We start from the raw sequence: 16,286 nt of genomic DNA, 5'->3' as shown, positions 1-16,286 counted from the left end.
CTCCCTGCGTTTGAGTGAATAATTTATTTACTTCTGTCAGTGATCGAGCGCTGATATGTTGTGTAGCTCTGGTTGCTGACGCTTGCTCAGGTTAATTCAAGTCCTGCAATGACAAGACGTGATAAATACACAACTCGTGTCACGTCAAAACAATGAAAGCGTTAAATGTTTGAGTGTTCTGACAGCGCCTTCACACCAGACTGATGTTTCACTCAGTTCTGCCTCATTGTGAGCTGAGGATCAGACCGGTTTTCTGCTGCAGTTTCTTGTGCAGCTAGAGGATTGTTTCTTTGTTTAGTTTCATGCAGAGCTGAATGTAAATGGAGCTTTTGGCATACAACCAAACAGTGTAGACAGATTTATTCATATTCGCTCGGGATGCACTGATCCAACTTTTTTGGTCTGATACCGATACCTGGACTACGGTATTGACTGATACTGATACCGATTGGATACTAGTGCTAACTGTGGGATAAGACTGGTAATGTTTTGGGTAAAAGGCAAAAAAATTAGTATATGGAATTACTGAAGTTAATATTTATCTAAACATTGAAACATTTAAATGTTCAGCGTTAAAATAATTCATCAGAATCTACACAAGTTCTTTTCAGATCTAAACTTTTATACCCTGTTGACTGGTAATGCAGAAAAATTAAAGCAAGTGCATCAGAGGCAAAATTTCAAATCAAGTAGCAAAGAGTGCTGATAGAGCTGTTTGCCTGGATTGTCACCATGGATCTCTGCCCACCGATACTGGTCAAGCTTTGAGGGGCACCGATAACCGATACCAGTGATCGGTATGCATACCTAATATTTGCCTCTTGCATCTGGATCCTACACCAATTTTGCTCAGATATTACGTTGCTAAAGTACTTATAAGGTTGTAGCACATGTAGGATGCACATGAAGCTTTTTATGGAGCTGCAGACCTGGACACGACTGTTTCTAAATCACACCAAGCATTATTTTCTGAATTGAAAATTCTAATCCATTGAAAAGAAAAAAAAAAGAATTCTGACTCCAAAATGTTTCTGTGCCAAAATTTCCCAAATAATATCAACCAATTGCTGTCTCCACTGGGCTCCGTTTGAATGATGCTGTGTCATTATCCATCTTAGCTTACTTTTTCTTCCTTTTCTCTTTCTTAAGTTATTTTTCTGACTTTTCATGCCTTTATTCAGAGACGACAGGACAGTGGGCAGAGCAGGAAACAGGGTGAAGAAAGATGCTACAGGTTGGATTCAAACAGATTGCCTGCTCGAGGGCTGAACTTAGACCACTAGGCTGTTCCAATGCTTCAGCTAACGTAACCTTTTTTCAGTGAAAACATTTAAAAACAGAAGCAGATAGAATTTAAAAAAAAGTAAAAAAAAAAAAAAAAAGTATGAATTAACAAGATAATAATTTCAAAATATTGAAATAGCTTAAATGGAAATATCGAGTCATTTCCATTCAGTAGTTTCTAAAATAGAGATGATGGTGTTTTGCATTATGTTGCAATTAGCTGCTTTTTAGCTATAGCACTCAAACAATAAACAACATGATCAACCCAGCTTTTTCAGGGATGTTCACTTGGTTAAGATGTGGTTTAAGGCTGAAGGAAGCAGAATAATCTGGCACAACTTCACCATCTTCCAGGGTGCACAGAGAAGAAAAAGAAGTCAGATAAGGGGTCTTGTGGCTTCAGAAGGGTCAAAGTAAAACATACTGCAGATACCATGGAAGAAGGGTAAGTTAACAGCAGACAACAAGTGAAGCAAATCAGAAGCATCCAATCATGTGCATCCACATTCATGTAAGCCAATAGGGCGACTGCACAGGTGGACATGTGGCTTCAAGCCAATTACTGCCCCAGGTTAGTTATCCCTTACTGAGTGTTACTGTAACTCTATGAAGAACACAAGCCAGAACCAGTGGTCGAAAATAAAATTGTTTTTCTTATCATGAGTGTTGCTGGAGTTTTGACCCTGTAACCCAACATTTTGTAATAACATCCCACTATGTAATAATATAATAAATTTTCACTCATCATGTAATAACGCTGCATTGCGTAATAATCTGCTGCATTTTGTAATAGAATTATTGAGCGCAGTATGTAATAAACTTTGCCGCATTGTGTAAAAAGTTTTTACTTATTACATGTGAGAAACTGCATTTATAATAAGTGAAGCAGTAAGTAATGACTAATTACATAATGCGGCAAAGTTTATCACATATTGTGTTTAAGAGTTTTATCACAAAATGCAGCAGATTTTTATAGAATTTGGCGTTATAACCAAATGAAGTAAAAAAAGAAACATGGACACACTATCTGCAGATAATAATGATGATTTGACTGCCTGAATGATTGTCATTGAGAGAAACAAGCTGCAAAAAGCAGAGAGGCTGCATATAATACACATTGATACACAGCAAAAAATTCAAAAACATCTGCAACTTGAAAACATTTATGATGCAAACAGCTTTGCATCATGTGTTTTTTGTCATTGCAGTTGTTTTCCTTTATTCTGCCTCATCTATGTTACATCTGTAATTATATCATGCAAAGTGATGCAAAATGCACCTTTTCTGCAGCGTATTTCTCCTGGTGATTATCGTTCTCAGGTATAAACCTCCACATCTGATATTTGTGATGACTGCATTGCTTCTACTTCATGACTTAAAACTTGTAAATAAACCAGTCCACTAGAGGACTTTCTATTTTAAGAGCCTTTTATCATCTGAGGAGTGTATGAAAGAAGAGTTAACACAGATCCTAACTCCCCAAACATTATCTCATCCCGTCTCCTGTTTTGGTTTGACTGGGAAGCATCACTGCAGCAGGTTGTCTCCACTTTGTTTACATCTGCCTCCTCACAGCAGCAGATCACATGACATCACTTAGGGAGGAACGTTGCTCCCTCTGGCACATGTGACAACCCTAATATCTGATAGAGCTCGACTGTTAAAGATTAAAGTGAATAAAATCTGTGAAGTTTCATCTGATGCGACCTAGTTTCAGAGACAGTTAGGTAAGCCTGGCCCTGGGCTGTAACTGTAATCACCGTCTGTTTACAGATGCATGTTTGTGTTGTGTGGAGACCTGTCTGTGCTCACTCACTGTAAACTCATTCAGCTTTAAAGTCTGTTTATAATGAACTCTGGAGAAGTGTTTTCCTGAGTGTAGAGAATGACTCTGCGGAAAGAGGTCCAAGAAGAAGTCGACTTGTTTTCTCTTTGGATGTCTGAATGAGGAAAAAACCTGTCTTTGAATCGAAAGCTCTCAGCTGTAGCAGTAACTCCACTCTATAATTCAGTCTTGACAGTGCGTTCCGCTCGGCTTTACAGATAAAGCAGAGCCTCACTGTCACAGAGACGTATGGATTGCAGGTCAGCTGAACTTTTCTGTCTCCCTCCTGGAGTGGCTGAGCGGATATTGATTCTGAAGCTCGTTCTTAGTGAGCGTCACTGAACTGTAGCGCCCTGAATAAGGAGGAGAAGAGGAGAGCCGCTGAGATATAGCAGGCTCTAGTTGCTCTGCTTTAGTTTCTAACCAGCTCAATCTATCTTCTTCAGACGGATTCTCTGTGCAGGGCGTTTGTCTCCGAGTGCTGCTGCTCTAGCATAAAATAAATTACATGCACAGCAGTTAGCAGACTCAGGTCTGGAGTGGGGGAGTGGGAACAAAGTAATGATGAGCTGACAACGAGGCAAACAGAGGGAAATCAGTTAAACTGTCAGGATTATTCAAGGAGAGCTCCATCTTTCATACAGCAGGCTTTATTCTTACTTTCTTTATAGTTGACAGGTTTTTGATCCCAGAAACACACAACTCAACATTCTACTTCTTTAGCTTTGTACTGATAAAACACGTAAGGGATAGTGTATAGTGAGCAGGTTGTTTTCATAGATTGGAGCCAAAGAGGTCTTCACTCACCTTGGGGAGGCTCTCCTCTAAAACAACCTGCTTATTACACATTATCCAGTTCAAAACAGCAGTACTGAAGCTAGTGACTCCAGAAATTGATTTTACAGAGTGTATTTGTTGTGAAATGAGTTAAAACGATGAAGAACAGTTTCCTCTGATGAAAATAGTCAGTGCGGTACATCAAGTTCCCATTTCTGCCTCGATAATAAGCACATTTGTTGTTATTTTTTTTGTTCTTAACATGCTAGCAGGACATTGAAACATACCCTGCTGTCTATTTTCATTGTTTCCTTGCACTTTGGGTTGCTGAGAGGATTTTGTCATCATTAGACACCTCATCTGAAGAAAGACAGGGTGTGTGGAGGGTAGCTGTGTGAAGACGTTCAACAAAGGTTTGAGGTTAGAAATCCAATCAGTGATCACTGCAATGAGGATTTTTGACGTTGTACATAAATGTGTACATGTACAGTCTCCATTAGGGATGGGTACTTTTCACATTTGAAACGAAATGGTACCGATGCCTGGTACCTGGCAATTGGTACCGGTACTCAACGGTACCAATTTCCAGTACTTTTTTGTGCTTATATACTAAAAAACATCATTTATAATAAAATAAACACATTTTTCAATTTTACATATTTATTCTTCAATATATAACCTTGCAATGTCGTGTTCATGCCCAGCATGGAAAATCACCTACTCTTCCACTCCCTCACAGTCACAAGGATGCATTTAGGTACCTAAACATGGAACCTTTTTATTTTATGTGAATCAGTACTCAGTACTTTAGACAGAATTTGGTCAGTACCTATAAAAGTACCTAATTTGGTACCCTAGTTCCCATGCATTGTTGAACTGGTGCTCGAAATTATAGATTGGAGACTATCTTGAAAAATTAAAGATAGACAAATACATTTTTTTAGTATATATGTATTCTTTTAATGCAGAAACACTTAAAAAATAGTCACAGTTTTGATGGTAGTCTTGCTGCAATTTCTTGAAAATTTGCAAAGATTTTCTTGAATGAAGTGTGTGGCTGATTTCATGAGAGTAGCCATTTTGGAGAGAGCAAAAATACAACTTTAGCCGCCTGATTTGGAACAATAATCCTCAAGGGGGAAGAATACTTGAACATTTTTTTGACAGATTTTTAAAGAAACTATTAATCATGTTGGTGAGGAAGAGGTCTTTAAAACTAAGGTGTCAAATATAATATGTTCCGCAATATAGGGTTAAACTCTTTGATTCAGGGGTCACGGATGGCCTTTTAGGTTTAGGTTGCACCCCATGACCGGGCAGCCCTGGTTGGAATCCAGCCATTGACCTCTTTTCCTCATGTGCCTCCCCACTTTCACCCTGTTTCCTGCTCTGTCCACTATCCTCTCAACTCTGATTAAAGACATAAAAAGCCCAAAAACACTCAAAAAAGCAAAGAAAAAAATCTTGATTTGGAAGGATTTCTCATTGTCATGGAGAAAAAACCCAAAGATCTCTTTATAACGTTTACAGCCTGATGCCAACTCCTTAGCAAATAAAGAAGCTATTGGCTGTTCTTAAGTCGCCAAAAGTCATAGAATGGTGTCATTGCCTAATCTGTCACATGCAATATCATCATATCAGACACAGAGATTGAGTTAGCCTTGACGCAAACATCTTGTCTATTTGCAAGTATTATCTGAACAGATGAAGTATAAAAATATATCCTTAAAAAAAGGAACTAGCTTTTTGAACCAGGCTGTTAGCATGTTTATTTTTGCTGTCAAAATTGTTGTTTTTACATTAGACCTAATGGGGATTATTTGAATTTTGGGGTCAGCTTCAAGTGGGCACTAGAGGAACTGCAGTTTTCCTCAGTGGCTTCATTCTTCAGCTCCAGAGGTCTCAGTTTGGAATTATCTCAGCAGTCTTCAACGCTCATTAATGGAATAATTAACTTCCCCTGAATGAAAGATACGTGACACAGCATGTTCATCCAAACACTGGAAATACTTTCTCACACTGTTTCTGCCCGAGAGTGATGAGACCCAGGACTCTGATGAAAGCAATTAAAACCTGAAACAGCATCTTTTTGTTTGGAGCCAGTGTGGCGTGCAGCTTCACACCATTGGAGGAGTATATTTCTCTGTGTTTGTTTCTCAGGGGAGGAAAACACAGCCAGTGTAGCATGAAAAAGCCCTTTGCTTGTTGTTTCCCCTTGAATTCTTCCAGCTTTACGTCTGATAACTCTGAAAAATAGCCCAATATGTTTCACAAATGCAAATCAGCTTCTGATAGTATTAGGTTTGCCTGTGGTTATTATGAGCGAGGCTTTGATCCTCCTGGTTGGAACATGTATTTATTTAATGTTAAAGCAACACAGGAGTCGGTGCACGCAGCCCTGTGGCTTGATCTCACACTCAGAGTAAGAAAAACATCACTCTGCCAAATGTAACAGGACCTCTGCAGAATAATCTGAAGTTTTTGTTTCTGGGGCGTCTCATCCTGTCGAGCTAATCCATCCTGACGTCCACCACCAGGGATACCTCCACCTTCTGCACCTAGAACACATGACCACCCTTTTACAGCAGCCTCAGTAGAGACGGAGAGGAAAGCTGTGAAAATGAAGACGTTTCTTTTAATTTCACACTCGGCGCTTGATCGTTAGGCTCTTATTATGCCCCATTTGCTTCCCTCCACTGGCTGTGATGAAAGCGGGGCAAAGAGGCCATGACAGGACAAAAAGGGGCCCTCCATCAAAACACATTTTGTTTGGGGTCTCTTTTAGCCCTGCTCTGCCCCCTCCCCCAGCAGCACTGCCAACACTTTCCCCTGCAGTTTCTCCTGTCTCCGTCCCTCATTAGCAGCCTCCCCCACCTGCCTCCGCATTATCAAACTGCGGTTGTCTGACGCTCCGAGCTCAGGAGATGCAGGCTGTCTGCTCTGGTTTAATTGGCCCGCGTCCTCCCCACCGCTCCTCAACAAGTGGGAAGGTCAATGGTTGCTCATGACCTGGGATGATGATGTCTGCCAGTGTGGGCCAAAAGACTCATTTATCCTTAAACCACACCACCAAGAGCCAGCAGCCGGTTAGACCATGTTGTTTTTTGTCCTGGATTCTAAAACTTTGAGCAAGAACATGTGACTGTATAGCAACACTTTTTTTAAGATTTAGGTCTGGAACACTTCCTATATACGTTAAACAGAGGTTAATTTGGGGCTTTCTGGGGACTTTATTCAGAAAATAGTGGATTGAGGAGAGAGGAGGGCGAAAGTAAGGAACGATCTCTGGCAAAGGGCTGAGAGCTTTTCAAACCCACTTCTGGGCTTAACTGGCTCTCCACACGTATAGATTTATTGTCCTAACACTCAAAGAAAAAAAAAAAAAAAAGAGTTTGTTTCTTTTGTGTAACAAGCTATCAACAACGCTGGCTCTGGTGGTTGTCAGAAATTCCCTACTGAAGACCAGAATGTAAGAACTACATTGTCATAATAATGCCCAAAGGATGTTAAGTCCTGGACTTTCTTCACTTGAATGATTAAAAGACTGAAGTGTTAATGTTTGATCGTGGTCCTGCAGATTTTCCAACTGGTTTCCTGGGCCCCCTCACACCGTCTTCCGTAAGGAATCTTGGAGTAATTTTTGACCACAGGCTGAAATTTGACCGCAAGGTTAGCTCAGTCGTCAAAAACAGCTTTTATTATTTGAGGATTTTATAGACAAGGGGAAGTGAAAGTAAAGGGGTGTACCGAAACTTTGAGATTGTGATCCATGCTTTTATCAACTGGAGACTGGATTATTGCAAAACGCAGTTGCCCATCTCCTTACTGGAAAATACGAGTGGGACCATAAGTCCCCTGTCTTAGCTTCGCTGCACTGGCTTCCCGTTGCTTTTAGAAGATTTTAAAACTTTATTGTTTGTTTTTAAAGCTTTTAATGGCCTTGCCTTTGAAAATCTGACTGAGCTTCTTTGTCCTCATGTCCCTGCCAGGACACTAAACTCAATCAGTCAGTTGCTACTGGTCACCCTCAAAACCAAGCGGCAACCTCTGGTCTAAGAATATGAGACAATACGGAAGTGCTAAAATCTGCTGTTTCTGGAGTGTTCGCTTGAGGCTGGCTCCAGAAGTACCAGAAGTCACTTACACACCAAGCCAAAAAAAGATATTTTCGATGCAGAAATTAACCTGTTTACAACCTGGTGAAAAAAAATCTCCTGTCTGAGTTGCTAATATGTATGGTGGGTGAATTTTTTACTAACTCTGCCGTTCAGAGGACATTAAAATCGTGAGCTTGCCCAATCAGAGGCACAGCTCAGGGTCACAGGACCAAGAGGCGCCCTATAGCTGTACCCAAAGCCTTTGCCTCTACCAATATGGCTGCTATAGCCGATGTGCTTCATTTTCATTTTCAGAAACAGGCATGCGATGTCGGGGAAGACTATGTCCGTGCTCAGTCTATGCTCAAAACTAAAGGTCACAGAGCTTTTGTGTTGGCTGCCCCTTCAGCTGTGGAACACTTTGCCTTTACATATCCGCTCTGCGGGGTCAATTTAGGTTTTTAAATCTTCCCTCAAGACTCACCTCTTCTTCCTGGCTTTTAATCAATCCTTGAATGGACATCTAGCATGAATTTCAATTAAATTCTAATTCATTTTAAATTTGATCTGGTTTTATCTTTTTATGTATCTTAGTATTGTATCTTATAAGAGTGCTGCTTATATGTAGAGCACTTTGGTCAACTTCTGTTGTTTTAAATGTGCTCCAGAAATAAAGTTAGAGTTAAGTTGAGTAATAAAAGTAACTTAAAAGCACTGCAAGTATTTTGGGACTCAGCACTCAGAGACCAGTGAAAAAGAATAATTTTCAGATGATGGAGTTTCTTCATCCTCTGATTTGCAAGTCTTGCAAATGTCTGGATCCTTTCCAAAATAAAAGACCTTGTGGTGATGCTAGGTCATATTTTGTTAACTACAAAACTGGAACAGGAGTGGGCCTGGAATCAACAAGTTATTAGTTTTGAGAGGCCTTGAAAGACTGCATGGATGAGGAGAGACTCATCATTTGGGGGCATTTCCATGGTCATGTGACTTCCACCTGTGCTACGATAGATTGGACAAGGATCTGGTGGAAGTTTGTCGGTTTAATCAGATGCTACCACGCCCTTGAAGACATTTCAAGTCATTTTTCCCAAAGCTTGATTTATAGGATGCATAGTGAGTTGGTTAATCTGCCAGATAGAATCCAGACAGGGTGAGTAATGACTTTGTTAGAAGCATGAAGGTCACGTTAGTTTGTTTCGGTTAGCTTTCTGCGGGTCTCGTCAGGTCTGATATTGGATTCTCATTAAACTGCATTTCTTGTTGTTGTCATTTAAAGTGTTTTCCTGTTTATTTCTAATTAAAGCCTGACTGAAGCACAGAAACAGTGTTTTAAAGAAGAAAGGAGCTAATTAGGCACATTTGGAAAGAAGTTCAGGCTTTGACAACTAAAAACTCTCTCATAAAGTTATCTTATTTTTTTATTTTGTTCAGCTGCATTCTGTTTACCCTCATTATTATTATTTTTCCTGGCTTCTCATCAGTCCCTTTCTTTAAGTTGGCACTTTTAATGTTTGGGTTTGAGTTCCGGTCAACCTGACCAGCCTCACACACTCTCTGTGATTAATTAGGACATGGGAATTAAAAAGCAGAGCTCCTTTAATTAGTCTGAAAGTGTTTGATAGGACGCCGTTTCTTAACAAGAGGGGTGACTTTCTTCTCCCAACCTGTCAAAATCTGTCAGAATCCTCACTAAGGGGGCTCTAATTTGAGAAATTATATCAGCTGTGAAGTGAAGAGTGAAGCGGGAGGGAGCTGGAGCGGTCAGAGCAGCTGATGGAAAGTGGCTCTCGGTGGTTTCAGAGCCGTGTTGTTCCTTGGCGGAGATGTCGAGGTCAAGGTCAGGACCTGCTCGGTGTTTAAAGCTGGTTTGATCCGTCGCCAGGGGACAGGGAAACCACAGAGGTTACATCTGGAGTCTCAGTCAGAGCAAGGACTCAGATCTGTGCGCAGTACGTGGACTTTGAAGCAGAAAACCTGGAGCTGAATCTGCTCCCTGATTATTCCTCATATGATTACCTGTGTAATGTGATTATGTTAGTTCGGTGTGATCGTAGAAAATTCATGTCACGTTTCCTCTGAGCATCACTTTCACCGGGATGTCAATAACCCATTACAGTGCGTGCAATGAATGTGTCCCATTAAGACACAATAAAAAGTAGGACGCGCTATCACATAAAGCAGAACCTCTCTGCTCTGTTTAAAGGACTTAATGTCACGTCTCTGGTTTCTCTTTAAGCATTACAGGATGTGAACCGCTTCTTCAAAGAGCCGACAGGAAAGCAGAGACCAAACTTCAAAGCTATATGTGTGTTCAAAGGAGGGTTTATACTCTCTAACATCCCAAAATGCAGTAATTTCCCAAATGGAGTTTAAAAAATACTTAAATCTAAAACACGTTTGTCCATTATCTGAAGCTACATGTTGGAGAGTAGTTCTACAAAAACAACCACACAAAGCAAACTACTGTGAAGCAGGGTAAGCTGTGGTAGGAGGAGCCAGGTAACAGATGTCCACCAGTTTAAAAGATTTAAAGCTACAGGGAGGAATTCTTACATTCTTAATGGAAATTAGCACCAACATTTTTTCTTTGACCTAAAAAAGCAAATCATACCGTTAGCAACATGTCTCACTTTTTCTATGTGATCTTTTTTAATGTCTTAAAATTGCAGATGCAGGGTAGGTATCTGGCAAACGCCACCTACACATGCAGGAGACATAATAAGCAAAAAGATATGAGGTACTTCTGTGTCCACAGGGGGCGCCAAATTGAAGAGAAGTTCCTAGTGTTGGCTTTAAATGCACTTTCACTGAGCACACACTGGCTAACCATACCGTGCTTAGGCATGCTTCAACCCTGGTATGCTCAATGATGATGATCACTAGGGATGGGGGCCTTTCATATTTGAAAAAATATGGTACTTTTTTATGTTTATGTAGTAAAAAATTATTAATTTGTATAATGATAAAATATGATTTTTTTTTCCTATTTAAAACATTCATTTTTACAATACATAAACTTGCAATGCTTTGTTCATGTCCAGTTTGGAAAATCACCAACTCCCTTGCAGTCACAAGGATGCAGTTAGGTACCTTAACTTGGTACCTTTTGATTTTACAAGAATTGATACCCGGTACTTTTGACAGAATTCGGTCGGTACCTATTAAAGTACCCATCCCTAATGATCGCTGTGACTGCTCCTCTTGACAGTTGTTTGAAACAATAGCAGGGTGTTGGAGAGCTGTGTCCAACCAAAATGGCTTAACTTGAGCCAAAAGTTTCTAAAGTTGTAGTAGTGCTCTCTGTGTCTCATGGTGCTGACTCTGATGAGATCAGGCTTCATGTAAACAGATGCTTCACAATGGCGTAGGTGGGCCATACCTGTGCCTATAGTCTGGTTTATACTGGAGTAGTGTGACCGCTGGCTGGCAACTGCGCTTGAGTACAAAACAATTCAAATGGCTGCGCCCTTAATGCTCAAACAACAGATTCTTTCACTTTTAATAAAATCTACCAAAGATCACAAGAAGATCACAGGTAAGGTTTACAGCGCTGGTCCCAAAAGGATGAGCCCTGATATCCGGGCGCAATACAATTTTATAACAGCCACTGTTACGCCTATACAGAGGTTGAGTTAAACTAAACACCTGAGATTTATTGGCCAAAAGACATGACTGACACCACTGTCTCAACCCACAACTGGTGTCAGGTTACAGTGAGATGTGCTATCAAAGTGTGTGATTGTTGAATCAGAGCATGGAGCTGGGGGACTGGGTGAAAGTTTATAGAGGGTTTAAAGAGACCTCACAGACACAAGCTGGAGACAAAAGCTATCCTTCTATCTGCCAGATAAATATACATCAACCCTGAGACTGTACAAGTACACAACCCAAGACTAGATAAATGCTGAGCTACGTCAGTTATTATGAAAATATATAACACACTGCATAAAACTCACCTCTCACACCTTGTATTCACCTTAAATATGAGCTATCAAATCTACTGCCATTTGAAACTCAAAGTGCAAATAATAGTGCCAGCTCAGAGAGCACATTCAGGACACATTCTTTAGCTGGATGCTCAGACTATTAACAAAAGGTTCTCATGGATCTAGATTTCATTTGTGATGGTATTGACAAAAGATGATTTGTAAACTAATACTTGTAATACAATAAGAGAAGAAAGATTTTGGGGGATGCCTCCTAAAAGCTCACTCCTCTAATGGTTGGATGTAGGATCACTACAGCTCACCGTCTTTTGAGCTGGATATTGACAAGGACAGTATTGAGTCTTGTGCACTGACAGCTGTAAATAAATCAATGTTTAGGGAACACTAACCAACCTTAGAGACCAGGTATGGTGAGCAACTGACATTCTTGCATCAATGAAACTGAAGCACACACTTTTTCCATGGCTTCATGGTCCAACGAGGGGATTAGTTGTCTGACAGTGGTAAAAAAATTCTCATGAGTAAATGAATAACACTTATAATATCAAACTGTGAACTTATGTTTTCTGCTCTGAAGATAGCACTTTAAAAACAGGGTGAAAAAGGGCAACCTTACTTTTGCAGTACTTTGAGGAACATGGCATCAACGTTGGCTTCCATTTCCAGCTCAGGAGGGTTTCCACTTGATTCATACCAGTGTTGCAGTTATCCTGGGCATCAGTTTTAAACAAGAGCAGAGCGATCTTAGGTGACAGTGCAGACTTCTCAAGTCGGCTCTCAAGAAGTTAGAAAGGCTGCTTCTTATCTATATCTTTAGATTACTCTAATGCATCATGTAAACGCTGTTATTAGAGATATTTGTTGCTTTGCACCATGTAATCTATTTAATCAAAATATTGCTTTAAGCTGATTACTCTCAGTAATCAAAGTGGTATAAAGTGAGCATGAAAACATCTCTGCTCCTGCTGCCAAATAGGCCTCAGCAGGAGCTTGGAGACGGTTTATATTAACAGGAAACGTGCAGACCGCTCTCTGCTTTACAGCTGAATAACACTTAATTGAATGGATCAGGTTGACTGTGCTCTGCTTCAATTACCAATCATAAAACTCAGACTGCTTTCAAGGCAATCAAATGTTAAATGTTTAAACTGACTGTCTGTGTCTGTGCTTGGCCTGCAGTGGGAGGAGGTGAGCGGTTACGATGAGAACATGAACACCATCCGGACGTACCAGGTCTGCAATGTTTTCGACAACAATCAGAACAACTGGGTACGGACGAAGTACATCCGGCGCCGTGGAGCTCAGAGGATCCACGTTGAGATGAAGTTCTCAGTGAGGGACTGCAGTAGCATTCCTAACGTCCCCGGCTCCTGTAAAGAGACGTTTAACCTTTACTACTATGAGTCTGACTCCGACACGGCGACGAGGAACTCACCGGCGTGGATGGAGAACCCGTGGATCAAAGTGGACACCATCGCAGCAGACGAGAGCTTCTCTCAGGTTGACCTCGGAGGCAGAGTGATGAAAATCAACACCGAGGTGCGAAGCTTTGGTCCTGTGTCGCGAAACGGCTTCTACCTAGCCTTCCAGGACTACGGCGGCTGCATGTCGCTCATCGCCGTGCGAGTGTTCTACCGAAAGTGTCCTCGCATCATCACAAACGGAGCTCTCTTCCAGGAGACGCTCTCAGGCGCAGAGAGCACCTCCCTGGTGGCAGCGAGAGGCGTCTGCATCCCCAACGCAGAGGAGGTGGATGTGCCCATTAAGCTGTACTGCAACGGAGACGGCGAGTGGATGGTTCCCATCGGGCGCTGCATGTGCAAGGCCGGGAACGAGGCCGTTGAGAACGGGACTGTTTGTCGAGGTATGTTTTCCTCCAGTAATGATCCAGTCCTCTCTGCCTTTCTAACAGGGTAATCCCAACACTTAAGCACAGGATCGATACTGTGTTTACGTCTGGCAGTGCTGTCTTTGCTTTAAGCTGCACCTCGGATCCATTCATTCCCGTTTAATTGATGCTACGAGCTGGAGACGTATTAAAAAACAGGATGAATGGTGCGCGCTCTGTGCATCGATTATTCAGCTGGAGCCATCATCATGTTCCTATAAAGATGATTATCCTGCAAGGTGTTTATTTCCCAACGTAAACACTCGGCTGAATGTGGCTTTTCACACAATAGCTGTGGCGAGGGTTTGATCTGAAAATAAGCTGCTGCCTTTTCACGTTGTGTCAACAGAACAAGAAGTCTTTGCTTCTCCTCAGCTGCCATCAAATATTTTTACATGTAAAGATCTTAATCTTTTCTTTGCTGTAACAAAATCTGTTTAACAGCTCTTAAGTGCGTCCGTATTTTTGGTAGGTCATGTCAGACTGAATATGTTATACCCATCTACAATTGTGACACAACTTGTGCTTGACTGAAATTCAAGAGCGATTTGCGAGCTGTAGATTTCTTCCCTGACCTTTTGTTGGTAGGAAGCGTCCTCCCATCCACGAGGACAAAGAGGATATTTTTTAAAATTGCCTGCGTTTTGCTATTGAAATCCCTCTCAGGCAAATCAATTTTTCCTTTTCAGCCCAACATTTATGTGCACCGTGCCCTATTCCTCACTCTGGCAGGTGGTATTTGGTCAACGTGCGCAGGGATCTTGATCACTTGAAGCAGCACGACAGCGTGTTCCCCTGCAAGCCGCCGTCGTGCTGCTTCTGCCCGGCACAACAAACCTCCCACCTGCGTTTTGGATCGGTTTTGTTGCTGCCTCTCTTATGCCTGCCTGTAATTACAACACATCCCCCCCTTGTGTGTATGTGAGTGTGTGTGTGTGTGCTGGGAAGGGAAATGTGATGGGTGCTGCCTCACAAACACAGCCGAGGCTCGTTCAATGACTACTAATGAGGACAGTCAACGGCTCCTCCTGGAGGAATACAGGCCTGTAAACTGCATGCAGAAAGATCGCTCCTCTGCATCCACATCGGGACAAAATGACAGAAAATAGCTTGCTTTTTTCTGACCTACATGTGATTCACTGAGTCCTGGTGGATTGGGACATCTCAGGAGGGTCTTATGTCAAACGGTTCTGTTTATGCTAAAAGATGTTATACATCTAAAGTCTGCCAGTGCTGAAAGGAAGGTATGCGCTGAATGTCTGCACTCCACTAGGCAAGGGATCTGTCTACTTCTAACATCAGTTTATGTTGTAATTCAGGTTTCTATGGCAGTAATAGCTCTAAAAATCAGACTTTGAAAAAGCGGGAATTCAAATGTATTCATTTGATGTTCAATATGCAGAAATCTACAATAACAACATCAATTCTAGAGTAGAAAATGTACAAAATCCAAGAGCAAAGAGGGTACAACATTAGTTAATAAAATTAACAGTATTATATGAAAGAATGTTTTTAAAAAATGGCATTTTAAATGTAAATATCAAAAATTGTCTTCATATCCGAAAGATTTTAACACATGCTGCATCATCAGTAAGAGACTTTAGATCAAAACCATTCAATACTACCAAATACAATCAGGGCTTTTGCAATAGCTTAGTACTGATACTAGCAATCTTATTAAAAATGTGAAATTTAAGTTGTTCTGAAAATAGGCCCCAATTCAACTCCTGGTTCACAGCAGGGGGCAGTAGAGGTTCCTCATGTCGTTTACCACCCATCGTGAAACAAAGGGTGAAGTAGAAGCTGCAATTTGAAGAGAAAAGCTGTGTCCCAATTCAGGGGCTGCAGCCTACGGAGGCTAGATTTGAAGACCGATTACGTCACAGCGGTGCGTCGGAGGCTGTCCCAATACGGAGGCTCCTCCAAATGCGGCCGACGAATCCGTCCTCCGTTTCGGGGGCCGCGAAGGACGGGTTCGGTGAATCCTTCATAGCCTCACATATCCCAAGATTCATTGCGTATGAATGCCGAACATGATGGACACGGCCGAACTCCAAAAGGAGTCCTGATTTATACAGATATGAAGGATTTCTGGCAACAACTATGTGATTGTGTTTCTAAAACGTGAAAGAATATTTTGTTTCTCTGTGTAAGAAAATGTGTTGTTTGGGCTCTTTTCAATTAATATACTGTGGAAAAACAGTTCTTTATGAATATTCTCATTATTATATAAAAATATGTCCATAAATGTAAATTCTCTTGGGAAAAAAACTTACTTGGAGTTTTTTTTATTTATTTATGTATTTTTTACAGGGAATTCACAAAAGACATTAATTCATTTCAGCAGCTTTTATTTTATACTTATTTATTTATCATCACCCCAGCACTTGATCAAATGTTGAAAATGTACGTTTTTGCCTTACTCTCATGTAAATGGTAGATCTATACTCTATCAATAGGGATAA

The 16,286-nt window shown here is 41.1% G+C and overlaps 1 protein-coding gene across 4 annotated transcripts in view; it reads left to right on the top strand.

Annotated features, from left to right (window-relative positions):
• Positions 1-16,286, top strand: part of ephb2b (eph receptor B2b) — a 238,679-nt gene that overhangs the window by 95,555 nt on the left and 126,838 nt on the right. For all 4 annotated transcript variants that reach the window (XM_074669379.1, XM_074669361.1, XM_074669370.1 and 1 more), the window contains exon 3: positions 13,113-13,797. In XM_074669379.1, coding sequence (XP_074525480.1) covers positions 13,113-13,797 — 685 coding nt within the window. The remainder of the gene's footprint in view (positions 1-13,112; positions 13,798-16,286) is intronic.

This window comes from Halichoeres trimaculatus, unplaced genomic scaffold, assembly GCF_033239565.1.
Source record: "Halichoeres trimaculatus isolate MK-OKI-2021-1 unplaced genomic scaffold, fHalTri1.1 fHalTri1_scaffold_1, whole genome shotgun sequence".
Lineage (NCBI taxonomy): Eukaryota > Metazoa > Chordata > Actinopteri > Labriformes > Labridae > Halichoeres > Halichoeres trimaculatus.
This window is presented reverse-complemented; position numbering and strand designations above follow the sequence as displayed.